Source organism: Miniopterus schreibersii, assembly GCF_964146895.1.
Source record: "Miniopterus schreibersii genome assembly, chromosome: 19".
In the NCBI taxonomy this organism is placed as follows: domain Eukaryota; kingdom Metazoa; phylum Chordata; class Mammalia; order Chiroptera; family Miniopteridae; genus Miniopterus; species Miniopterus schreibersii.
The window spans coordinates 11,239,231-11,264,600 of record NC_138119.1 but is presented as its reverse complement, the minus strand read 5'-3'; the positions used below and the strand labels follow the sequence as shown (position 1 = coordinate 11,264,600).

The 25,370-nt window shown below is 47.6% G+C and overlaps 3 protein-coding genes across 5 annotated transcripts; 2 read left to right on the top strand and 1 right to left on the bottom strand.

Moving 5' to 3' along the window:
* The first annotated feature begins 2,441 nt into the window (after positions 1–2,441).
* RIIAD1 (regulatory subunit of type II PKA R-subunit domain containing 1) lies at positions 2,442–10,297 on the top strand. Of its 3 annotated transcripts, none has more exons than XR_013997653.1 (5): positions 2,442–2,584; positions 3,038–3,114; positions 6,995–7,041; positions 8,132–8,259; positions 8,852–10,297. XR_013997653.1 is itself a non-coding variant. In XM_081120715.1 (4 exons), exons 1-4 carry the CDS (start codon positions 2,501–2,503, stop codon positions 8,200–8,202), a joined length of 279 nt encoding a protein of 92 aa, XP_080976841.1. In that variant the 5' UTR covers positions 2,452–2,500; the 3' UTR covers positions 8,203–8,965. The 3 variants fall into 3 exon arrangements, 1 of the variants encoding a protein (XP_080976841.1); XR_013997654.1 differs by having other exon boundaries at positions 2,452–2,584; positions 8,132–8,375; positions 8,852–8,965; XM_081120715.1 differs by having other exon boundaries at positions 2,452–2,584; positions 8,132–8,965.
* Positions 10,298–15,619: 5,322 nt separating this feature from the next.
* Positions 15,620–19,734, bottom strand: MRPL9 (mitochondrial ribosomal protein L9). Its single transcript, XM_081120714.1, has 7 exons — positions 19,348–19,734; positions 19,017–19,173; positions 18,407–18,531; positions 18,157–18,207; positions 16,869–16,970; positions 16,275–16,358; positions 15,620–16,146 (listed from the first exon to the last, which is right to left on the bottom strand). Exons 1-7 carry the CDS (start codon positions 19,495–19,497, stop codon positions 16,012–16,014), a joined length of 804 nt encoding a protein of 267 aa, XP_080976840.1. The 5' UTR covers positions 19,498–19,734; the 3' UTR covers positions 15,620–16,011.
* A 1,143-nt stretch (positions 19,735–20,877) lies between these two features.
* OAZ3 (ornithine decarboxylase antizyme 3) lies at positions 20,878–25,336 on the top strand (the record flags this gene model as incomplete). The annotated part of the gene is given in 7 exon segments (XM_081121882.1): positions 20,878–20,904; positions 22,248–22,363; positions 22,629–22,689; positions 22,691–22,765; positions 23,527–23,702; positions 24,156–24,241; positions 25,194–25,336. Coding segments are annotated over 7 exon segments (684 nt in total).
* Between the last annotated feature and the right edge of the window lie 34 nt (positions 25,337–25,370).

Sequence of the window (25,370 nt, the reverse complement as noted above, 5' to 3'; positions counted from 1 at the left end):
AGCTTGTGGTCCCCAGGTGGAAGGGTTCCGTCTGAGGGGAGAGGCAGGGTTCAGGGGAGAAGACGTGGGCTCCCTCTCAGGCCCTCTTGCTGGGTGACTGTGGGCACATCTGTTTCCCTTCAAGCCCTCAGGGAGGGGAGCCCTGTGAGGCAGAGACTGGGGGAAACCCCAGTGACTCAGAGGCCCACTCTGGGGAGCTGCTCTCTAGGAGGAAATGAGGCTTCAGAGCCTTATTTCCCCGGGGTACTTTCTCTGCCACCGTCCCCAAGCCCACCCTCTTTCTCACTCCTCTGCACTCAATGCTGTTGCCCTATATAGATTCTTTTTTAATTGAATTTATTGGGGTGACATTAGTTCACAAAGAAAGATTATTTACTTTATAAAGGGAGAACTCACTCCTGGGTTTAGCTTCTTAGGAAATGAGAAATGCTGAATAATTGGGATATTTTTCCAGCTAGGGTAAAATGTAGGGGGGAGGGGTATATGTGGGCATAGTGACCAAACATTTGCTGGTCTCACTAATTAAAAACAGAGTGACGACATCCTCAGCAGAACGTACAAAGAACTGATAGTATAACCTTCCTTCCCTCAAGTGGCTTCTACCTCACGTGGAGAGGCACACAGTATGCAGAGTGAGGACTGAGATGTTAATAAAAGCAGCCTTTCCCATTTACACACCCAGGGATTGGGGATTTGGGATTTGGGCCACGGGAAGTGTTCAGTCAAGAAAGGCTTGATTGATTCTCAAAGCACAGGAAGATCGTGGGCCAGCAGGAGGAAATTAATTATTTTTTGTATGGAGGTGGAGGATGGAGAGAACGGTGCCTGCTTGTGCAGGTGTGTGGGGGTAGACTTGCCCATCCAGACCAGCACTGTTTAAGATAATGTAAGATATATATATAATATATATATTTTTAAATTTTCTAGTAGCCACATTAAAAAAGTAAAAAGAAACAAGTGAAATTACTTTTAATAATATATTTTATTTATTGTGTTTATCTTGCACATCCAAAATATTATTCAACATGTTTCTATGCTATATCTAAAGTATTCAACATGTAATCAACATAAAGATTACTAATGAGATACATTATTTTGTTTTCACTAAGTCTTCAAATCTAGTGTGTATTTTACACTTATAGCACATCTGACACTTATAGCAACGTTTGAAGTGCTCAATAGGCACAGGTGGCTTGTGGTGACCACACTGAATGGTGCAGCTCTAGAGGTTCCACCATTAACTTCTCTGGGGGGTAGAGGGGTGGAGAGAGACAGGTCTTGGCCAACAGGAACTATCACCACTGATTAATCTCTGCTCCTGCCTGAAAAAAATCACTTCTGACAGATGGTAGCTTATCTGCCTCTCACTCTATTAACTATCTCTCCTAAAAAACACAACGAACCAAAATGATTACTAACCTGGATGGGTTTCTTGGGAAGACGCCTGTAGCCCACTACCTAATCTGACTTTTATGTTTTTCCTGGCTTGGGAACTGCCACCATTTTCACTTCTTTGCCTCAGTCTTTGCCAAGACAGACAGAGGCAGACCACTGAGAGACCTCTCCAAGGCGATGGCCTGATGTGGGGCTTGTTTCTCAGGCTCTTTCCTTGCTCATTGGGCAGTTGTTCATGAATCTGAAAAGGCAGCATCCCTTTTGTGCTCTCTTCGCTGGCTGGCAGAAGACCTCTGCTGAGCATGATCCCTGGGGGTGCAGAAATGTGCATATTGAGAGACAGGCTGCTGCCCTTTCCAGGCTGCTATTTTCAGCTCTCTGGCTTTATGTTTCACTTCCCTTCTTAATTAGATACTAGAAGAAGGCATCTTGAAGACCGACCTCCTTTCCCCGCTCCTACTCAACTGGGAATGGGAGAAATAATTTAGAACTTATGAGGATCAAGTTAATCTACACAAGGAAGTCAGTCCAAGGGGGGAAAGTTCTGGCAGGATGTTCCCCCACGTCCTTTGCAGCATCTTTCCTCTGAGAATGTCCCTTCCTTTGCAGAACTCAGCTCACTCCATCTCGTGGGGTGCTTTCCTGTTAAGAATCCAACAGTTCAACGTCAAGGGTCTACAGGGCAGAGGGAAGGGTTCGGCTTCCGGGCGGGCGGAGAGGGAAGAAGCCTGGATTCCCTTTCCCTACTACTAGGCTTCATCCAGCTTCTGTCCAAGAGAGGGTCAGGAACCAGATTCCGGGAGACTCTGCCTTAGGAATCCCTTTCCAGTTTTGCTCTAGAAATATGAAAAACACTATTTGAATTTGGGGGGGTTGTCAATAAGAAGGGCCTATTGCCTATGCAATCAAGCCGGGAGATCAGTCCCCAAATCTGGGTAAGGAAATCCGTTAGAGACCCTCCTGAGCTCCCTCTGCAGCTTCAGAGCCACCCCATATTGCCTCCCCCAGCCTCCGCCCAGCAGCCGGAGGGGGCGGGACTTGGGGCGGGGCGGGGCCTGGGGCGGGGCCTGACCCGCGAGCCCGTCGCCTTGACGACCGCGACAAGATGGCGACGCTGCAGGGCGGGCAGCTGGGGCCTGACCCCGGGGCGCTGAGCCCCGCGCAGCTGGAGCAGCTGCGCAACTTCAAGGTAGGTGCGCCTCCCCCCGAGTGCAGCTCCCCCAGGATAAGGGCGCAGGCAGGGGGGAGGACGCCGGGAGAGGGGGGCCTGTTCCCGATGCAGGGGCGAAGGCTCGGGGAGAACCCCGGCGGATCCCTGAACAGCGCTCCGGCAGGCGCCTCACAGTGCAGGGAGAACTAAAATAGGGGTCTGGACAGAGAAATGGACCGAAATTACTGCCGGGTGCGCTCACTGAGCTCCAGACCGGGTCCCCCCAACGCGGAGACCCGCGCTCAGGGAGGGCGCCTGGGCCGGAGCGGGAGCGCGGAGACGCTGCGGGGCGAGACGGCGGCGCTCCGACCATCCGGGACCCGCGGACAGACCCGGGCGGATGCGCGCGCAGCTGCCCCAGCCCCTCTCACCCAGGGCCTGACCCCCGAAAGCTGCCTCCTCAGGAGCGTGACATTTTGCTCTTGTCCCCAGATTCAGACGCGGATTGCCAACGAAAAGTACCTAAGAACCCACAAAGAAGTGGAGCTGCTCCTAAGTGGTTTTTTCAGGTAGGCGGTGCCCAGCCCCGCGCCGAGCAGCCAGTGGAGGCCTGGGGACGGTCGATGCCAGCGACCCCTTCTTGAAGCACTCCCTAGTGCTTCCTGTCGGGCCTGAAAGCTACAGAATACCCCAAGGTTTAATTTTTCCCAACTCTGGGATTTGTGGCACCCGAGGTTTTCTTGAGTTATCTCTGGAGGTTTCCTTCAGTTATCTCTAAATTCTCAAAAATATTAATGTTCATTCACTGTAGCTGGAAGGGTAACTACATACCTTATGACTGACGCTTGGAAGAAGGACTTGGGCGTTGAGAAGCCCAACAGGCAGCCATCGGGTGTAGAAAGTTATTCTCGGTCAGAGACTCTAAAAGTTCAGGGGTCTGGCCCTTCCCTCCCTGAGCACATAGCTGTGGAAAGACTCGAGGTGGGACTCACTCCTCTGTACGTCTTGGGGAAAAGACCATTTTCCAGTATCCCGGAGCTGGTTCTTTCCTTCCCCCACACTGCCTTTCAGTGTGGCATTTGTTTCAATAGAATAATCTCCTAATGGGATGAAAGACAAAGGACTGAGGGTGGGGAGGAAATAATGGAGCAGCATGAAAAGTAGAACTCTCTCAAATGCTGTTTGGCTGTAGGCACATAGGCAAGGTTTCAATAATGATAATGGCTCTCACGGGCAGGCACTGTGTTGGTTTCCTACCTTAGTTATCACATTCTATTGTAATTGTATTGTCAGTCTTCTGTTTCTCTTCCTGGACCAAAGCTCCAACGCTGGTGGAGCCATATTTGGTGTCCCCAGTGCCCACACAGTGATGGCATCTTGGTACACTCTTGCTGATCCTCCCAGTGACTCTACAAAAGATAGCTTATTATCATTTCCATTTTACAGGCTTTCAAGTTAGGTTCTGAGAGGTGAAGTACCTTCTCTAAGTTGCTGAACCAGGACCCAAACCCAGGACCCAACTGTGTTGCTTTGTATGAGAGCTGGGAAGCTGGTGGGGCTCTCCTTTGTTTTCTCAAAAGAAGACCTGGAGAGGTGTCTTTTTTCCCCAGGCCCTTTATTTTCCCTGGATTTCACTATTCTTTATATTTTAGCCATTTCTCCAAGTGGCAGCAGATTCTCAGAGGTCAGGAGGGGAAAGAGAAAGGGAAAAACTGACTTTCTGTGAAGGCTGGTTTTATTGGGGCCAGTGGTAAGGCCTGGGCAAATAATTTAGGGGACCCTCTGTCACTGTCGGCCCTGGGGATCCGGCTATCACTTTTTGTACCTTTTCTTCTAAAGGGAGATAAGGACAACAGACTTCCTATCCTGGGGAGCTTGCAATCCAAGTTAGGAATGATTGCAGCATGGAGCTTGGAGATAGGCGTTAAAAGCTTTAATTAAATCGAGGTCTGCGTTGTTCACACAAACAAAAGGATTTGAGTCCTTGAGGGTGGTGAATGAAGAGGGCAGGAGAGGGAGAGGAAGTGTCTGAAGTTTGGTTTGCTCTTGTTTGGTTGGTGTTACTGTTACTTCCTTTGGGTGGTGCTAGGATGAGCCAGAATTGGTCCCTCTTCTGTACTGGATGCTTCAGATGATCCTTGCAGTGAAAAAGGGGAAGGCAGAGGAGGGGACAGAATCCTGGACGCCACACCTATCTTCACCTGTGGTGCACGTCTCTGCTCTAGGCTCACTCCAAGCCACCAGAAGCTCCGAGCTGTTTTTTTTTGGGAAGCAAGCACCCCAGTTCGGTTTTCTGATCCTAGGGATTTATGGCCATTCAGCCACAGCTGTCCAGTCTATACTTACACACAGTGTACAGAACTCTCAATACCTTGAATTTTGAACCTGAAAATGGAAAGAGTAGGGATCTCACTTATTTTAGGCACCCAGACAGTTCAGGTTTTAGGCTGGAGATGTGATAGCAAAGGGCGATGTTTTAGAAAGGCTTTATTAAATGTTTTTGTAAATACCCAGGCAGATGAATCCTCCCCAAAGCAGTGCTGATCGTATCATTCCTCAGCTGGAAATATCTTTGGTGGATCCACACCATTGCTTTTTTTTTTTTTTTTTAACATTTTATTGAAATACAAAGTACAGAAAAGTTGCATATACTAACTTTCACAAGCCGAGAGTACACATGGCACTGGCATCCAGATCAAGGAAGAGAACCTGACTAGCACCTCAGGCCTCTGTGGCCCCTTCCAGTCACTTCCCCCCAAAAGGTAGCCAGCATCCTGACTTCTAATAGCACAGATCTGTTTTGCCTTTATATGAGTGGATTTCTACAGTCTGTACTCTACTGTGCCCAGCTTCTTTTGCCCAACAGTATCTTGTAGATCCCCATTCCCTTTTCCGTAGTGTATTCCACGTGTGACTATGCCAGGCTTTATTTATGCATTGCCACTGTCTTTTGAATTGAGTATAAATGTCTCTCCCTGGCCTTCATGACCCGGTAATGGAGCCTCCTTCACTTCCTACTACACCCTTCTTGTGCTCCCTACTCCAGCCAGACTGGACCTCCCAGATCATTCCACTGCCCTCATGGAGGGGCACTAACACTCCTTGAGTGCTCTTCTGGACCCTGGGGGTACAAAGGTGGATACAACCCAGTACCTACCCTAGGGGAGTTCACCACTTATAGAACGGTGGCCATTTTCATTTCCGACTCTTTGCTCTTGGGGCTTCCTGGGTCTGGAATGTTCTTGTTCCTCAGCCCTTATCCTGCACTGAAATCCCATGAACACCCCAAGGGTCCTCACAAGTGCCAGCTCTGTGGAGATTTTGGGGTCCTGCTGCCAGTAACCTCTCTCTGATGTCCCAGCCCATAATATCCTCTTGTAGCACTTCCTGGAGGGGGCCTTTTGGACATTTGGGAACTTGCTCATTGCCTTTTACTTGACTGTAATTTCTTTGAGATGGGGATACATTTTATCGTTAAAAATATACCAGTCTCTCTCATCTAGTACAGTTATTTACACAGTTTTGTGCTCACTAATTCTCAAACTGAATTAGAGGAGAAGGGAAGCAGCACTTTTTTTTTTTTAATTCTTAAGTGATGATATTTTTCCATTGATTTTTTTTTTTTTTTCAGGAGAGTGGAAGGGAGGGAGGGAGAGAGAGAAACATCAGACATCAATGTGAGAGAGACACATTGACTGGTTGCCCCCCGCACGAGCCTGCAACCAAGGTATGTGCCCTTGACTGAGAATTGCACCTGTGACCCTTTGGTCTGTGGGCCTGCTCTCTAACCACTGAGCAAAACTGGCCAGGGTGGGAAACAAAATTCTTAATGCTTGAGGAGCAGGGGCTTCCTGGGTCAGCAAGGCCTTCTAGGCAGGTGAGGCTGGGCCTTGGAATCACAAAACCTGCGCCTCTCTCTTTTTCTCACTTCATGAACTTGGGCAAATAATTAACCTTTTGGAGGCTTGGTTTACTTACATGTAAAATGACATAACTTTCACCGGGTTGTTGTAAAGTGAGATGTATTTGTGAACATACTTTATGAACCGTAAAACTACATGCGAGGTAAGCGTTTTTGACTCCCCAGTGGCACTGGGACCTCAGGTGCCATCATAGGCTCTGTCTGCTGGACTGGAGGCCACCGACCTTCTTAAGTCCACCTCCTCAGCTTTGCTTTATTGTATTTCCACCCCTCCTCATGGGAATTCATGGTGAAACTTAGATCCTGGGGTTGCATATCTGTGCCATGGCTCCTCAGGATGGGCAGCTCGCACTTCATCTTTGCTGCCCGCCCCTGGCTTGGTCTCTGGTTCTGTGAACATGTGTTGAACATGTGACAGGCTTCCTCTGGCTGTGGCACAACTGCCCTGACCGTGCCAGACCTGCGGCCATGGCCGCCTGCCATAAAGCCTGCTTTCCTACCTACCTCTACCCTCTAATGTTTTCCAGGGAGATGTTTCTGAAGAGGCCAGACAACATCCGAGAATTTGCCGCAGGTGAGTAAGGCGATGTCCATTTGGGGTGTTAGATAAACGAGCCCAAGGAGCGTTACTGTGAATTTAGACTCAGACAAACTCAGGATTCTCCCTGGAGTCTGGGGTATGTCTTCACCCAATGGCCCCCAAGGGAGTTTTCTTCAGGAGGCTCATTCGTCCTTTGTCATGTCCTCAAAATGAGGACAGGTGAGAAATGAGGCAGAACTTCATGGTGAGGGTCAGAATTTTGAGATTCCCAAAGGGACATGGTCATAGCTCCTTCCCTGGGAACCTGAAAGCTGGGCTCTCCACCAGCTGCATATTAGAATCACCTGGGGAGCTTTTAAAATACCCAGGCCCAGGCCTGCCTCCAGAGGGTTTTACTTAATTAGTCTGGGGTGGGGCTCAGCCTCCAGTTTTAAAGGCTCCCCAGTGACTCTAATGGGCTCCACTGCCCTGAGATGGCTTAAGGTCAATGGTATTTAGAGGCGAGGGCCGGGCTGGGTGATTTCTTGGGCCCTTGAGCCCTGGGAGTTGGTTACACCCTCCCGCCCTTTCTGAGTCTAAGTGCGTCTGCTGCCACCGCAGATTCTGCCTGATTCACCTTGTGCCGTGTGTCTCAAGCCTCTTCTGTCGTCATTCTCCGAGAGCCTGGCTCTCCTCTGAGAGGATGTTCTCGGAGTGGGCGTGAGATCTCAGAGCAGGAGTTGGCAAGCCGAGTTGAGACAAGAATAATACTTGGCATTTATTTGGGCCCCAAGATGAGCCGGGAGCAGAAAACCCAGAGGCTTCCTCAGCCCTCTGATGGCTCCCTGTGCGTCAGCAAGCCAAGGACGGGCAGTGTGGCGGGGACAGGGGATGGGAGCCATCCTGTGTAAGCGCTTTTGGGAACACTGGCGCTGGCAGGCTCAGAGCTGCTGGGGGAGGGGGTTCATTGGGGGGTAGTGAACTCAGGATTTGCTGTGACATCTCATATTACGTTGTAAGGCAGGGCCACCAGTACCAGGCCTGCTAAGACCGAGCCTTCCTAACTTTTTAGCAGAGTAAGCTGTTCCCCCCCATCTTTGTCCCTTGGGTTTAGATGATTTCTTCTTTTTGATTCTTATCCCAGACTATTTCACGGATCCAAGACTTCCCAACAAGATTCACATGCAGCTAATTAAGGAGAAGAAAGAGGCTTAATTAGCAGAATCCTGATGCTCAGCTGTTGAGAGAGACCAGAAAGAATCCAGCCTGGGGGTGGGTGTTAACCTCACTTGCAGACAGAGGCTCCTTTACTCTTGTGAAAATAAGCGCTGGCTCCTGGGCCCAGAGTGTGAAAGAAAGCAAACGGAGACTCCAGAGAGAGGTTTCATGCAAGTGTTTGGTTTTCTTGACACTATTTTGGGGGATGAGAGACTGTGAAGAGGGGCCCAGGGTTTGTCTAGCATATCCGTGGCAGAAAGAGACATTTGTCTCCTTACTTTGGTGAAACGGATGAAGGGAATGTAAGTGTGAGTCAGACGTAGAGAGAGGGACAAGGAAATGGGGGGTGGAGGGGGACCTGCTAGTATCAAGGCCTTGCTTTCAAGCTGCAGAAGTCCAGAGCACTCCTGCAGACGCCTTTTCCTTATGTCCTTGGTGGTGGGGGCACTTGCCCTCGTTGCATCTTGGATTGGGCGCTTTCCCGCTCCCCTGCCCTTCGAACCAGCCTAGGCTATTAGGGCTATCACACATTTTATAGGCAGGACGATTTCTGAAGTTATTTTGAAGGTTGGGGTTTTTTTTTCTTTTTAATGTGAGGTGGGAGAAAGCCACACTCCTGATTTAGCAGAACCATTTCTGTTTGCAGGGCATCTGGAAGTGAGAGTCCTGTTGTCATCAGTGTGGGTTTCCAGGCTGCCTGGGCTCTGTCTGCTTTGCAAAAGCTTTTAAAGATACTCATTAAAAACAGACCTTCCTGCTCTCTCTGCTTTATTTCACTCAGAAGGAGGAAGGCATCCTTCGTGGGAGGGCTGCTCCGTCCCTAGGCCCCTTTCTCTTTTGGTGGCAGCCCATGGGCCTCTCAGTCAGGTCAGCAGGCTGTTTCTACATGTGCCTCAATTTGTGTACTCCCCACCTCTCCAGACCACCCTCTCCCAGAGCCAAGACCCGATGAGAGAACAGGGGTGGAGACCCTGAGGCCCACTGTTGGCCGTGGCGGTACTGAAAGAGAGTCCACCCTTCAGCAGTAGCTTTTGTTTTTTCTTTATCTTACTTCCTGGGTTATGTTCAGAGTGTACAGGTGATTAACTTTTATTTCCATAGAAACAATAAGAGGAATTGGGCTGGAAGGACACCAAAAGAGAATGAGATTAGACATAGAAAACCCATTCAGGGTCAATGAATACTGGGTAGTGTGAGCCTAACAGGTGACTCAGAGAGGTGGTAGACCTAGTTCTTGAGGACTTTTAGAAACAAGACGCCATCCATTTGGTTTTCAGCTAAGAGGCAGGAGAATGGACCAGTTAGCCTTAGGAATTCCTTTCCAGGCTGAGAGGCATGGATGTTGCCTGTTTATGTCTTGCCTGGCCTCCACCACGCACTGGCTCCACTGTATAAAGACCTGGCACCTGTGTGTCACTTGTCAACATCACTGTGGCAACAGAAGAACAGCCCAAAGAGAGACTGTATTTCCCTTCTCTGCCTGTCTTGTTCTCAGCTGCAGTAGAAAGGACAACAAAACAGGGCATTTAGGTAACTATTGAAAACTACCCATAATAAGCTATGGAATAGGGACCCGAGGCACTATTTTAAGTGCTCTCAGAATCACACATCAGTGGCTATGGCTCTGTTGAGAAAATCCTAACAAAGTCTTCAAAAAACACATCCACTGAGGCCTCTGATGTGAAGTGTTATATCAGACTCTTGGAACCTTTCTTGGGAGAAGCAACCTGCAACATGGGGAGAGGGCAGTGTTTTACAAGATGCTTATGTGCGTGATTTATTACTGTGAGTATAATGGCTCATGCTTGGGGATGAGGGCAGAATTCCTGGTAGATGTAAGAAATGCATTTCTCTTACAATATATTTCAAAGCCTTCCTGAGTAAGGAATGCATTTAACACGTGGTCATGGTGTATCTGCTTTGTGAGAGTGTGTGCTAGGTCCCGGGGGTGAGGCAGAGAGACCCATGCAGTGGCTTAGTCTAGGAGATGGCTGCTTTCTTCCCTGACCTTAACTGTCTAAATATCTCACCTGTTAGACTGAAAGCTCCATCAGGGCAGGGACCAAATTAAAAAATTGACCTTGTTCATGATTAAGTTCCTGACTCCTAGCAGTGTCTGGAATATAGCAAGTACTCAGTAAGCATTTGTGGAGAGAATGAATGCTTGTGTATCTGAATGAGCACGCATTTACCGGTTGCTATGAGGACAGGTACATACCTGATGAAAGTAGGTACACAATATAGGAAAAAGTGGAAGAAAGAATACCAGGTCTGCCTGCAGGAGTAAGGGAAGGCTCACAGAAGGTGACATGTGATTTGCCAGGCAGATGTGGGGAGAGGCACGGGGCAGTCAGGGTACCACAGATGCTTCCATTCCGCTGACAGGATGGTGGCGGCAAGCTGCCGCCTGCTCATCACCACTCTTTCTTCCCTGCTAACGCCAATTTTGTTGAGGGCAGCAGTGGGCTTGACCCCAAGTGGTGGATGGACTGTATTTAGCTAAGCCAACAACAATTACATCCCCTGATTTCCTAGCCTCCCTTGCAGCTAGGGGCAGCCATGTGTCCCTGAGCTACTGGTAGTGTGCTGGGGGTTTCTAGGAAAGCTTTTGCTTTCATAACAAAAATATAGGAGGGGGTGTGACAGATTAAGCTGGAGTAGCCCTCTCTTTTCTCCCTTCTCCCTGATTTGAACCTGAATGTGATGTTGAGCTGAGCAGCCATCTTAAGGCCATGAAACAACAAGCACAGGAGGGTGAGCCAGTCCTCTGAAGTGGCAGAGGAAAGATCAGAAGACTCTGAGGCCCTGGCAGCACCTCTGAGCACCTGAACAGCCCAGCAATCACCTGCCTTCAGACTTCTTGGCAAATAAGGAAAATAAATCTCTGAACTATTTTGAAATCAGACCAGAGTTTAAATCCTGACACATCACTTACTAGATGTGTGGTCTTGGCCAAGCCACTTCCTTTAGCATTACATTTCTCATCTGTAAACTTAGATGTGTAAATACCTACCTCTCTGGGCTGTTGATTAAGGATGAAGAATGGATGGTTCCTGGCATGTAGGAGATGTTCACTAGGGGTGGTTTTATTGGGGGTGTGTAAAATGCAAGGGTGGGAGTAGTGGGAGACAAGAAGGTGGGGACAACTCACAAAGGGCACTAGTATTAGGCAAAGGAGGTTCGTTTCTTATCATGTAGGCAATGGAGAGCCTGCGAAGAATTTTAAGGCAAGAGGAGTCGATGAAGAGACTTGTATTTAGAAAGTGTCATACTGTGGAAGACAAATTAGAGGAGACTAAGACTAGACTGGAAAGACCTACAGGGAGACAATCACCATAGTCCAAGTCACCGTCATTCTCTTATTGCACCATGTCACTCGCGTCTTAGCAGACTCTCATGTCCCCTATGTAAGCTGAGAATGTATTGTTTTATGTAACAGAAAACCCAATTTATAGTGTCCTATGCAGGTAGGGTTTCTTTTTCTTACCAAGTTAAGTCTGGCAGTAAGCAAGAGTCAAAGGTTTAATGATGCTGACAGGTCCCCAGACCAGGCTTCCATCTTTCACTGTCAGCCTTAGCTTGTGACCTCAGTTCCAGCACTCCCACGGGCCATTTCTGTACTCCAGGTGGGGAGAAGGGAGAGCTACACTAGCTGGGCCTGTTCCTTTTTTATCAGGAAAGAAGTTCTGAAAATCCTCCCCACCTATGTCTCCCAGGGTCCTGTGGTTCACTCCAAGTGCAACAGAGACTGGGAAAGGGAACTTGAATTCCTCTAGCTTCTAGAGCAAAAGGTGGCAAGAGAGGAATGGGAGCAGCTAAGTCAGCCCCAAAGCAGCATCTGCCCGCCTGCATTCCTGACTCATTCTGTGTTGGAGCTGGAATGATCTTTTAAGAAACCTACTTCAGAGTATGTCACTTTTCCTCCTAAAACCCTCTGGCAGTCTTCCATGCACTTCGAATAAAACTCAGGGGCTACAAAGGTTTGCAAGACCTCCTGCACCTCTGACTTTATCTGCCCCACCAGACTCCAGCCACACCCATCTCTTCTCTCTTCCTCAAGACATGCTAAGGTTGTTCCCACTTTAGGGTCTTTGAACTCTGCCTGCATTTCTCTTACCCAGATCTTCACAGGGCTGGCGGTCCAAGTTGGGGTGCTCTACACGGAAAGGAGGAAAAAACTGTTAAGAGTAAAACTCTGTTACGCAAATCGGGCTTTTTTCACATAGTAGGTCTGCAAGTGGAGGTTGCTGGTGCTGGTTTAGCAACTGCCTCTCTGCAGTTTCCTCTTTCCCTTATGGTCAAGGAGGAGCAGGAGGATCAGGAAGGGACACTGCCAGTGAAACCTTTCTTTTCCGGAAAGCAAAAGCTTCCCTCTGCCCACTCCGCCAACTTTCACTAACATCTCATTGGCCAGAACTGTGTACATGCCCCGCTCTTTAAGGGAGGCTGGGCAATTGAGTATTTAGCCAGCCAACAGTGTCCTAGGTAGCTTCTTGTCACTTTCTCAGAGTCCTGGATCCAGCTGAAGTAGTCTCCCCCAGGCATTTAAAAAATATTTAACTAAACTCCCCTTACCATTCTCTATCATATCACTCTGTTTTGCTTTACACTTCTCTCACTGTCTGCTGTCTGGTTCGCTTATTTTCTCATTACTGTGTGGCTGAGAATGTGAGCTCCAGCGAGAGCGGGCCTTGTCAGTCTTGGTCATTACTCAGAGCATGCAGCAAGGACTGCCTCCTCGCTGTTCAAGGGGTGGGAGGCAAGGACAGCATCTAGAAAGCAAGGCACTCTCCTAGCTGGGCGGGCCTCTACTGCCCTCTCCTGGGTATGGCAGCAGAACTCATACACCACTCAGAGAATGCCTGTGTGGACAGTCAGCAGGAGGAAGAGAAAGGGCTAGGAGCGGGGAAATATTCACAAACTTAGATTCCTGTAAGTTTCTTCCCAAGTTACCAAATCCAGGGCCTTCTCTCTGGTAGAGCTGCTTCAAGAGCTCCTCAGATGTCCCCTTAAAGTGTTGGAAGGAAAGACACCTTGCCACGTTGACAGTTCACTCGCTTCACTTATTCAACACATACCAAGGCAAATTATGTACTCAGGATGCAGTTTTGGGAATAAAATGCTCTTTCCTCAAGGAGTGAAGACGAGTGCATAAATAATTGTAAGTTTCAAAAGTGAAATAAGACAAACATCAAAGCCACTATGGGCACACAGAGGGGCACTTGACTGGCACTGCGGTGGTGCGGTGGTGGGCACGACAAGGAATTAGGCATAGAATGTGTCCCCACATGGGAACTGAACGCTAACAGTTGAATTGGAATTGAAGGTACCAAGTTACTGTCTAATCCCACAGCTACCCATTATTGAATCTGAAAGGCAATTATTTCCTCCAAGGAGATTCTGCCTGAAGTCTTCCCTCACCTTCACCTCTGTGTTTAAGGCTCGTAGTGCCTTGGCTTCCTATCTGTAAAAAGAGGGGTGCTGCTAGCTGTCGCCTTTACACATCCTTGACACAAATGAACTTTAAGAATTCTAACATTCAATGTGTAAAAGCATCTCCCTGGGAGCAGGTTGGCATGAAGCATATGGATGTGAAAACCCGGGTTTTCCAGCATCCACGGGGAAATTCAGCTTGAGTCCAAAAGAACCAAAGGTGCTTTGCATGCATCAGTCTCACTAAATACTTGTTGAAAACAGTGAACTCTCAGCACTCTTACACCACTCCTGCCGTTCCCTTGGGTTGCTGAGTTTGTCTACAGGGTGACAGCACGTCCCTTGAGAAGTTGTGAGGGCTGTCATTACACACCCAGGCTCCATAGCCATGTTTAGCCCATAGTAGGCCTTCAGATAGCACCCATTATTTTAGTGAAGCAGCAGGACCAAGTTGACCTGGCACAGGGAATGGTTACTGAGGAGAGTCACAAGTGTGGGCATGCTGGTGAGAAAAGGGCATAAACTAAGTTTTCATGATGGAGATTAGGACTAGTTAGTGTGACTGAAGACTTACTGCTTTCTCAAGAAAGCTTCTCCGAGGCCCAACACAGTGGTACAGAACTCACACTTCCGACCCCATCTCTCTCAGGCCCCAAGTGACGGCCAATTACATTGAACATCTTTTCATGTGTTTATGTTTCCTTTCTATCTCCTTTTTGGTGAAATGTATGCTCAGGTCCTTTGCCCATTTCGGATCAGATTGTTACTAATTTTTTACTTTGTGTTTGAGAGTTCTTTTTACACCAAAGATACTGGTCCTTTGTTAGACAGTATATGGTTTGCAAACACTGTTTCCCACTAGCTTGTCTTTTCATGCTTTTCAAATGGGTTTTTCAAAGAGCAAAAGTTTTAAATTTTGATGAGGTCCAAATTCTTTTTTTTTTTAAGATGTTTTTGATTTTAGAGAAAGGGCAAGGGAAACCGGGAGAGAAATATCCATCAGCCACTTCCTGCACGCCCCCTACTGGGGACGGAGCCCACAACCCCTGCATGTGCCTCAACGAACAGGTGACCTCTCAGTGCATGGCATGGTGCTCAACCAACTGAGCCACACACACCAGGGTGAGGTCCAAATTCCTTTTCCCCCCAATTCTTGACTATTCCTTTATGGATCATGCTTTGGTGCCAAATTTCCAACAATACCAGTGCCAGACTTAAGTTATGGAGTTCTGGCAAGTGCAGTTGGGTACAGTTATCAGTGCAACCACTGACAGACCTCTCTTATTATTTGGGGTGGCCCATGTGGATGAAAGTGAATGAAAGCATTTAGTGGTCTTGGAGTGGCAGCTTAACTGGCTCAAATAGGGTGACAAAAACCAAGCTCTGCGGGCTTCTGGTAAGGAGGGCAAGTCAGTGGCCCCCTCTTTATCCTTCCTGAGCTGCATGACCTCCCACTGTATTTGAGTGGCTCCTGCACAATTCACTTGTTAACAATTAGGTATTTTTTCCAGTAATGGACCTTGGACTTATGCAGAACTAGTTCTTTCATCTCTTACCAAGACACCTACTCCATAATTACCTAATGACCAGCCCCTATCTTAACTTTGGTCTGGAAACCAAGGTATCTTCTTTTTTAAAATCTTAGGAGCTGGTTCAAAAAACAAAACAGAAGGTTCTTTTTAAAGCTGCTTTCATCTCTTCATTTGCTCCAACAATTACCCTTAGGCCTTAATTCACAGTGCCTTAGAAAAGTAGAATCCATTGTGCTTACTCATATTGATGACTTTATCAATATACTTAACGAGAGTAAGTTTTAAGACCAAAGACATAACAGCTTGTTGAGTAATTTGCCCATAGTAACTGTGGGATGTAGCCTGCAAATGTATTCTCTTCCTTCCTGTTTAGCAGCAAACCTTAGTGGCTTAAGAGGACATCCCATGTGGATGTCCTGTCCCCAGTCTAGTCAAGCTTAGTAAACACCTAAAAAGAACACAACCTCTTTATTTCTTCTTGAGACATACATGTTCAGTTTGAACGATGACAGTAAGCCAAGTACTAAAGACAGTGGCTAGCTCTTCCATTTGTCCCGATGAATTCCAATGGCGGAAGGGGAAACAGGATCCAGACTGTTTTGGTCTATTGATAGTCAGCTTATCAAATCTACAGCTTGGTGCTTCTTGAGCAGGACTGCCCCAATAAGGCCGATGTGACAGCAGTTGAAGATGGAAATGGCAAATATGGAGAATTCAACGTGTATATGCAGTTTAGTCCGATGTTTCCACATCGTCTCTAAAATTCCATATTTGGTCAGAGCTGGCTTATCTTTGTTCCATCGTGCCTCAGATTCTGCTTCACTACTTTGAGGGAGTAGGTTCAGATCGTCGGGGAGCTGGTGGGGGCGAGTCCCTTGGCAGCTTGCTGGGCTAACCAGTGCTTGTATCTTTTGGTCTTGGGCCTCTCAAAGTTCACCACAGACATAGGTACCCTGACAGTGTCAAGCCCATTTACCTGTATACAAAACAATATGAATCCCCAGACATAAGTTGGGCAGATAAGAGCTAACACAACCCAATCCCAGCTTTTCACCCTGGTTTTTCACCCAGTGAGAAAAAGGAGATAGTATGTAAAACACTCACCGTCACCTCACACCAATACTCGCCCCACCGTGTGATAGGCTCTTCTGGTAACTTTAATGCATGTGGGGCTACCACAACACCAAGCTGGAAAAAAAATCATAGAAAAGGGAGCTGTTTACATATCTGCCGCTCTAGGCAACCTCATAAAGAGGGCTCTAGAATTTCCTGTACAGAGATGAATAAAACTGGGAGTTGATCCTAGCTGATCCCACAGGAGGGCACAGAACTCCAAGATGGTGGCAGAGAAACTCAGTCCTAATTTCTCAGAAAGGGAGGTAGATTCACAAAGAGAAATGGGGCTAGAGACCAAAATTACAAGAAAAATTCTCCAGTGAGTCCCATTTTCTCAGGTTTTCCCTAGCCAGAGGGGAAATAAATGATACCATGTTTTCTCATCTGTCTTCAGATTCTATGAGACCACCCTTACTTAGTCCATACCCATTTCCCTATCACATCCCTGCAAACCAACCAAGAACACTTTCCCTAACTCAGCTGAACTCATATCTGTTGCTAACAAAGGGATCAATCCTGGGCCTCCTTCCCAGAGGTAGCTTCCACCCTCAGTGGTGTATAGTACTGTTTGGGAACACTCACATTTTTGAGAAAATGGCGGGCAACTATTTCAGGGTTTAGCTCCCATTTGACATTGTTCTTCATCCCCACCTCCAGGTGACAGCTTCTCAGAAATTTCACTGTCTGAGAGGAATTATAAACAGGGACTACGTTAGAGTTGGAATAAAAGGAAAGGAAATTTGTTAGCAAGAGGTACAAGGTCCGAGAGCTCAGGAAAAGGGCACAATTTCTGTCTCACAGCCAAGACAGGTGAAAAGTGGAAAAGATAGCGAACATTCTTGTCTCAAGGCTGATATTGTGGAAAGATGTTTTTGTGACACTTTGGAGGAGAATGTCCCCTATACCTGGCTGTTCCTTCATCAATTGGGGCCACTGGCCCTGCCCGGGTAGCTCAGTTGGTTGGAGCATGTCCCGTACACCGAAAGGTTGAGGGTTCAATTCCCTGTCAGGGCATATACCTAGGTTGCGAGTTGGATCTCCAGTTGGGGCATGTATGGGAAGCAACCGATTGATGTTTCTTTCTCTCTCCCTTCTTCTCTAAAATCAATTTAAAACAAACAACATACCCTCAGGTGAGGATTAAAAAAAAACTGGGGACACTGGTTTATCTCAGGATGTAATGACATTCATAGACTGTTTTAACCCAACACGTTTGGCTCTTCAATCCCATCCCTACCACATTAATGATTCCTCCTTGCTTATAGAATGAAATAAAAATTTAATAGCCGAGAATTCAAGTGTTTTGTAAATCCTGCCCCAATCCCCTTTCCAGCCATGTTTCCTAATATCATACTATACAAGTCGTCTGCCTAGCTAGACTATTCCACCTTCTACGTGAAAGCACGCTTTAACTATCTTCTTATACTTTCTCTCCCTTACGAATATACCCTCCTGGCCTATCCAAATCCTAATCCTTCAAGGCCTAATTCAGTCCCATCTGGATAAAAGCCCTCTCTAAACACCCTTATCCATTTTGGTCCACATCACTCTTATAATTTACTGTCTTAAGTTTATTGATCACTTTTGCACATTTACGTTCTCTCCAACTTATCTGTAAATATTACCGAAGCAGAGCCTTTGTCTCACACTCTTCCAGGTTGGGGCCTCACTTAGTAAGCTAGAGCACTTCACCTAACTGGCCAGGATTTCCCAGGTCTCAACACCAGTTATTGCAGCCACAACACTTCCCCTTTTCCTTACGTTGTGTCTGCAATCAAGAGACTTCAAGGAAATCAAGAAACCTCTCAGGAAAAGGATGATGACTCTTGTAGATGATCAATAAAGGAAGACTTTCTATGTTTCTACTCACCGCCTCACCTGCCTTGGTCTGGATCTTTTCTAGTTTTCCTTCTTGTCTTAGCTAGAAAAGAAAGTTAAAGATGAAAAAAAGAAAAATGAGTCCATAATAAATAATAAACTCTTACTATACTAGGTATAGGGTTAGGTTTCTGGACTCCTGTTCCAGTCCCTACTTCATTTTCAAAATAAACAGAGAAGGGACGGATGTTGCTAGGAAATCTTAAGGTTTTCGTTCTCCCTCTGTCTTTCTTTGAGCTCACCAATTTCTCCTCTTCGAACAACTTCTTGTTTTCAGGGGACGCATACACAGCTAGTCCTTGAGGAAGTAGTCGATTACGGCCCAGAGATTTCTTCACTGAAACCAGGTCACCCCGCACTCCAAGCTCTGCCAAAGCAAACAGAGACACTGCATCAGACTGGCTAGGATGCCCAGAGGAGATGACCACAGAAAGAAGCGCCTCTTATTCTCTCAGTTCTTACTCTTCTAGAAGGAACGTTAACATCCACTAGGACCAACATTTAAGAGACTTCTAATTAGTGTCTTTAGGGTCTGATTTAGAAACTTAATGTTCTCTGTACAAAACGAAGCATTGTTCTGTCACAGGATTTCAGTATCTGCGGCACACAGGCCTCTCCGCCTCCTGCCCTCTGCCCCACACACTTACGGATGTTCCTGCATTCCTGTTCGAATTTTCCACGCAGGAGGCTAGTATCACAATCACAGCACTTTTTATGGCTTTCTCTTCTCAAACTGACGGCTGATCTTTTCCACAGAGTAGGAAAGGGCAGCAAAATGCTGAAGGGGACGGGCAGGAAAAAGTTGATGCCAAACAGATCTAGCCTGAGATAGCGCTTCTGCCTCAGCCTTACCCTCTACCGACTGCGTGAGGATGAGCTCCAGGTTCTCTTTGGGCCGGTGTTTCGTGTCCTCCACCAGCTTGTAGACGCGGTGTCGCCGGTGCAGGCGCGGCGTCCGGCCCTCCCCGGCCAGGGGCACCTTCCACCAGCGCTCCACGATGACCGTGCCCTGGCGGCCGGAGAGCGTGGGTGAGCGAGTCTCCACCGAGAGGCCCGTTCGTGCCCCCGCCGCCCGCCCCTCCAGGGGGTGCCCATCACGTCTCCAAACGCCCCCAGAAACGAGACTCGGGCGTACATGGCCCCACCAGAGTCAGGGGTCCCGTAACCCAGCCCCAGCCCTCACCCGACTGTAAGAGAGGCTGAAGTCGCGCTCCAGGCCGGAGGTACCCCATTCGAGTGGCGGCCGGAGCAGCGCCCGGACTCGTCCCCGCGGCAGCCGCTCAGCGGCCGCCCGCAGCAGAGCCCGGCCTGGGGCCACGATGGGGGCCGCCATTTTCCCGGGCGCGCAGGGGACCTGGGAGCGGCCCTGTGCCGGCGCAGGCGCAGGCGCAGGGAAGGCCCCCGCCGGCTGCCCGCGGCGCGCCCGAGTCTCGTCCAGGCTGAGCGGAGGGGCAGGTGGAGCGCGGCGAGGATCGCGGCTTCCCCGCGTCGCTGCGGCCGGGAGACCCGAGATCTGAGCCGACGCTCCACGATTCGGCGTTTTCCTCACTCCGTCCTCCTAGTTTCTTTTCGGGGGAGGGGCGCCCATTGTACTGACGGACAGGGGAGTGACTGTTCGGTGCGCCGACCCGGGAAGACCGCTCTGCCCCTTGGGTTTGGTGATCTCTGAAGTTACCTCCAGTTCTGACTCTAGATAACTGGACACTGAGGTTGCCGCTCCCAATTTTTCTTTGAAAATTTGACAATCTACCTAAAGGCGGTGAAAGGGTGGATTCGTCTGGGACACCATGCCAACCCAGGAGTTGTTTAACTCTGAATCTTTACAACTGCTGTACTTAAGCTAATGTTTAAAGAATTCTCAATCATAAGGGAGATAAGCCATAAAAAAAATGAACTATGACAAGGCCCAGACGGTTTTCCCAATGGAGGGTCTCAGTACTGGAGAGAAGACCAGATAAATGGCATGAATGGGGTCTGTTTGGTAGAGGAGATTATGGAAAGATGCCCTATGCATTATATTGACTCATAAACAGCCTTTGACTGGCCGTCCCTCCTAATTATACTTTACTTAGCTCCCAGGACACCAGTTTTTCTCAGTGGCTTTTGCTGATTTCTCCTTCCTTGGAGTGCCCCCAGGACTCAGTCTTCGAATCTTTACTCTTCTCAATATACACACTCCTGACGATCTCATTCAGTCTCATGGCTTAAAGTACTGTTAAGATGCCAATGACTTCCAAATGTCTCTCTCCATCCTGGACTTCTAAACTCCAGACTTGAATATCCACCTGCTTGTCTTCTTCCCCTTACATGTCTAATGGACTGTTCAACGTTAACATGCTCCAGACTAAACCAATCTCTGGCCCCCTGCCCCAAGCTACCTCACCTGGAGACTTTCCATCTCAGTTGATGGGAACTCCCTTCTTTCAGTTCTTGGACCCAACTTCTTTCTTTCATACTTAGGGAAATCCTGTGGGTTCTACCTTTAAACTATTTACAAAATCCCACCACTTCCCACCACTTTCAATGCTTCACCCTGGAATAAGACACTATCCTTCTGGATTGCTGCATTAGTCTCCTGACAAATCTCCCTTTAATGCTCTACAGGTTACTTACATCAGTCACACTTTTAAGAATGTAAGACAGAGCCTGTCACTCTTCCAGCCAAAACTTTGAAATTACTTCCTCCTTTACTCAGAGTGAAGAAGTCCATATGATGGTCTACAAGGCCATGTATGATCTGGTCTAATAGTTCTCTGACCTCATCTCCCTCTACTCTCCCTACAGCTTACACTGCTCTACCCACAGTGGCCTCCTTGCTGTTTCTTGAAGACACCAGGCACACTTCCTCCTTAGGGTTTTCGCATTGGTGGCTGTGTAGGCATGGAATGCTCTTACCCCCAGATGTTGGCTTGCCTAACTCCCTCACTGCCTTCAAGTCTTTGATTAAATGTCACCTTTCCAATGAGACCTACTTGGATCACCCTATTTATTACTGCAACCTGTCCCACCCTCTTCACACTCCTGATCCTCCTTTGTCCTGCTCTATTTTCTCTTTATGACATATTATCTTTTAATATATTAAATGATTTTCTTATGCTTATTGTTTAGGTTTGTTCTCTCACTGTCACAAGATGTGTTCCATGGGGCAGGGATCTTTTGTTTACTGATGTATCCCAGGTACCTAAAATAGTGCCTGGCTCATAGAAGGCCCTCAGTAAATATTTGTTGACTAGATGAATGAATATGTAGAGGTCTTGGACTGGTGGTCCCAGAACTAAATTTTACTTATAATGTTGCTTTAAAAAAAAATCAACAGTTTTGAGTTAGTCAATATTAAAACAATTTGGAGAAATTTACAACAATCTCTTTCCAGTTTCTGTTGAAAAATCATACAATCTAGTACCACAGAGTCCCCATTTCTGCATGACAACTGGATGGATGGAGCCGAGCTGTGTTGGCTTCTTTGAGACAGGGTGTGAACTTTCCATTTTGCTACAGCCCCACCCAGCAGCTCCACTAATTTCCTTTAGCTGTCCTGAGCCCTGGAGACATTTAGTGTGCAACTCCTACCCTACAAGGCAATTAGAAAGTTCAAAAATGTGTAGCACCCTTGGGTGGTTAAAGGTAGAGATGATAATGAAAATATTGAATTCATGGGAACCAGGAACCAATCAGGTCAGATCCCGGATAAGGATCTTGGGAGCCTCTTGCAGTGTCAGACACCAACCCTTTAGTTGCTGAATTTTAGAGGAAGTGGTGTCTCTGTGTGTGTGTGTTGTGGGGGGCAGGTTGGGTGGGCACAACACATGCTCAGGCAGGGCTGTTTACCACTGGTCCAGTCATGAAGTGCATACTTGCCTAAAGGGGAAGGGTGGGGTAGGGGAGCAGAGAGCAGAGTCCTGAAGTGACATAAGGGCTGACTCTTCGTCCATGTCATAGTGCCCACCGGGTCACAATGCCACCAGATTGCCTAAATCTTTGTCACCCATCTCTGAACCTCACTTTGCCACAGGGAGGCACTGAACGAAGAAACTGCCTTGTAACAGGTCCCGCCCCTCTCTCTACTCCCTTTCTTATATCAAGAGGGGAACAACACGGAACCACTTCTACCCAATCTGGTCACCATACGCCTATTACTTCTACTGTTACAAATACCGGATCACCCTCCGGGAGAAGATGCTGCCTTGTTGTTATAAAAGGTACTTGTTTTCATCTCTACTTGTAATAGTTTATATAATAAACTGTAAGGAAAAAATAAAAGAATTTGAAAGAACTTCTCAAACGGCGAGAGATGATAATAGCAAAATAGGATGGAAGGCTGGCATGGAACTTTAGAACTTTTCCAACTGGCTGGCCTGGGAAAATACAGGAGATAGTGCCAGAGCCTGGTCCTGTGTTCCTGGAAGTTATGACCCTCTCCTCCTCTCAGAGATATACTAATTTGGGCCTCTTTTTCCTAACCAGCATCACTTATAAGGAACAGGAGGACTTGACACTCCGGCCCCGTTTCTGCCTTCAGTGCTCCTGAGTCCCCAGTAGGCCTCCAGATGGGCAGGAGCACCACGCAGGGTGACCATGACCAGCTTAAAGAACTGTATTCGGTAAGCGGACTGTAAGCTGTGCTGTGAGTTGGTGCCAAGCAGCCTCATGCCTGCTGTAATGATACCTTGCAGAGAAGGAACATTAGTTAGAAAATCAATCATAGAAAGAGCTAGATGAGACCTCAGAGCTCATGTGTAAAAGCTACTTGCTTTATAGACAAGGATTCTGGCCTAGAGATCTTAAGGTGGTGGTGAAAAGCAGGATGGGAAAAGAGGAGGTGGGAACAGAGCAGACTGCACTGAGACTTGTGGGACACAGGCTGTTCAGATGCTAACTTGGACTAGAACCCAGAACTTCTGCACTTGCCCTTGTATCATTTTGCAATAACATGCTTGTGTGTGACCTTTGCATTTTAGATGAGAAATGGGAGAATTGAGAGAAAACCCATATGATGGAAAAAAGGTGGAAGAGTATTACCAGTGAGACAGTAAACAGGTGGCACAGCTGTGTTTAAAGAATAAGCTCTCTGATGTAAATGTCAGTTTCTAAAGGGACAGTGCACCCCGAGGTGAGGTTAGCAGGCAGTAACCCTACATTGACTCTGGATTTCACCTTTGCTCTCAAGGAGAACTCCACGACAGGAATGGAGTTAGGTCCTAGGGCTGAGGGATAATATTGCTGAATTAAGACCTTGGCTCCAGTTCTCCCAGGCTCTCCCTCAGCCCCCTCCTTGCTTCCTCAGACATCTAAATCTGATATGTGAGGACGAGATGCACACAAAAGCAGGGAACTATTACTCTCATTTGTACTCCTTTTCCAGGCTGGGAATTTGACGGTGCTGGCTACTGACGCTCTCCTCCACCAGGACCCAGTACAGTTAGATTTCCATTTCCGCCTCACCCCTCAGACCTCTGTCCATTGGCACGGCCTTCTCTGTGACCGTCGACTTTTCTTGGATATCCCATATCGGGCCTTGGATCAAGGCAACCAGAAAAGGTGACTGAGCCTGGACGGGAGAGTGTGGAGGAAGTGTTAGGGTTTCTCTCTTTTATCATGTCATCAGGTACTGGCTCTGCTAGCCAGTGAGGGCTGATTCAGGAGCTCGATAATTCAAACCACTGAACTGCATGCAGACAGGCCTGTGAGCCAGCCTGGACCTGGGGTTCAAGGGATAACAATCCATGGGAGGTTGCTGGATTCAGAGTCAGAAACACAAAAGTGAGACTCCATAGACAGCTGAATAGGACATGCTTTCCAGCCATTGACTTTATAGAGTAGTCCCTTCTCCCCAGACTCAATCCCCTTGGCTTCTGAGAAAAACCTCTCAAAATTAGTTTAGCAACTTGCATTTCCTGGCTTGGGTTAGCAAAAACTGACCAATGAGGTTTCTTCTGGATTCTGAGTTTGCTAAACATTTCATTAACCATGATGTTTCTCCCTGGCTCCTAGTTTGACTGCAACACTGGAGTACGTGGAGGAGAAGACCAATGTGGACTCCGTGTTTGTAAACTTCCAAAATGACCGTAATGACAGAGGTGGGGATCTGCTCTGTCCTTGGCCCTTGGTGCTGAAGCAGCTAACATGACTTTTTCTTTTAAGGAGACCCTCTTCCCCCAACTCTTTAAAAAGGGAATGCTCAAGCATTTCAGGGTCTCTCCCAAAGGAAATTAAGGTATCTGGCATTCTGTTCAAGTTACAACTGGTGTATTAGGAAGTCCCTGAGATAACTCTCAGAAGCCAGACTAAAGGACCACTGGTGAAATTAGACAGAATCCATTCAAGGGATGTGGCTGGTAGGACAGAAAGGATATCACATGTATTAAGCACCAACAGTGTGAAAGGGTCAGGCATAAGGTCAGGATAGGAATATAACCAGATGCTTGGAGCACATGCTACATAAACTATAACCTCTTCCCTCAAGGACTTTATACTCTGTGGGACTTAAGACAAAGGATGGTCAAGAGTTTACACCACCATCATTGTTAGGCACTTCATAAACATCTTGTTTAATATTTTTTTTCTGTAGGAATTTACTGTTTTATTTTTTATTGAGTTTAGAGAGGAAGGAGAGGGGGAGAGAGAAACACTTACTGGTTGCCCCCACATGGACACCAACTGGAGATCAGGCCCAAAACCTGGGTATGTGCCCTGACTGGATATTGAACCTGTGACCTGTCTGTGCACAGGATGACGCTCCAACCAACTGAACCACGCCTCCCAGTGTCATCTTGTTTAATCTTAAATTCTGTGAAGAAGGTTCTATAGTCTCCATTTTACAAATAAGAAAAAATTTTGGAAGGGTTAAGTCGTAGAATGTCACAAAGCAAATATTAAAGCGAGGATTAGAGTCTTAAGTCTCTCTGACTCCAAAGCACATCATCCTAATGCCTGCATGACACCCTCTCACCACAGCCATTCCCAAGTAGAAAATCCAGATCTCTGGGTACTGAGTTTCAGAGTTTTCTAACTTGTTCTCTCCTTTCACAGGTGCCCTGCTACGTGCCTTCAGCTACATGGGCTTTGAGCTGGTCAGACCAGGTCACCCTGCCCTCCCTCCCTGGGACAATACCATCTTTATGGTGTATCCCCTTGAAAGGGATCTGGGCCAGCTGCCCACTAAGTCTCCCTGAACATGCTTATCCATACTCTCTGAGGGGCTGGAGG

Coding starts and splice junctions, on each gene's coding strand:
- RIIAD1 (XM_081120715.1), top strand. CDS start 2,501: ATGGCGACGCTGCAGGGCGGGCAGCTGGGGCCTGACCCCGGGGCGCTG. Junction 2,585..3,037: donor AGCAGCTGCGCAACTTCAAG/GTAGGTGCGCCT, acceptor TCTTGTCCCCAG/ATTCAGACGCGGATTGCCAA. Junction 3,115..6,994: donor CTCCTAAGTGGTTTTTTCAG/GTAGGCGGTGCC, acceptor AATGTTTTCCAG/GGAGATGTTTCTGAAGAGGC.
- MRPL9 (XM_081120714.1), bottom strand. CDS start 19,497: ATGGCGGCCCCCATCGTGGCCCCAGGCCGGGCTCTGCTGCGGGCGGCC. Junction 16,971..18,156: donor AGACCAAGGCAGGTGAGGCG/GTGAGTAGAAAC, acceptor AATTCCTCTCAG/ACAGTGAAATTTCTGAGAAG. Junction 16,147..16,274: donor AGTATTGGTGTGAGGTGACG/GTGAGTGTTTTA, acceptor TTTTGTATACAG/GTAAATGGGCTTGACACTGT.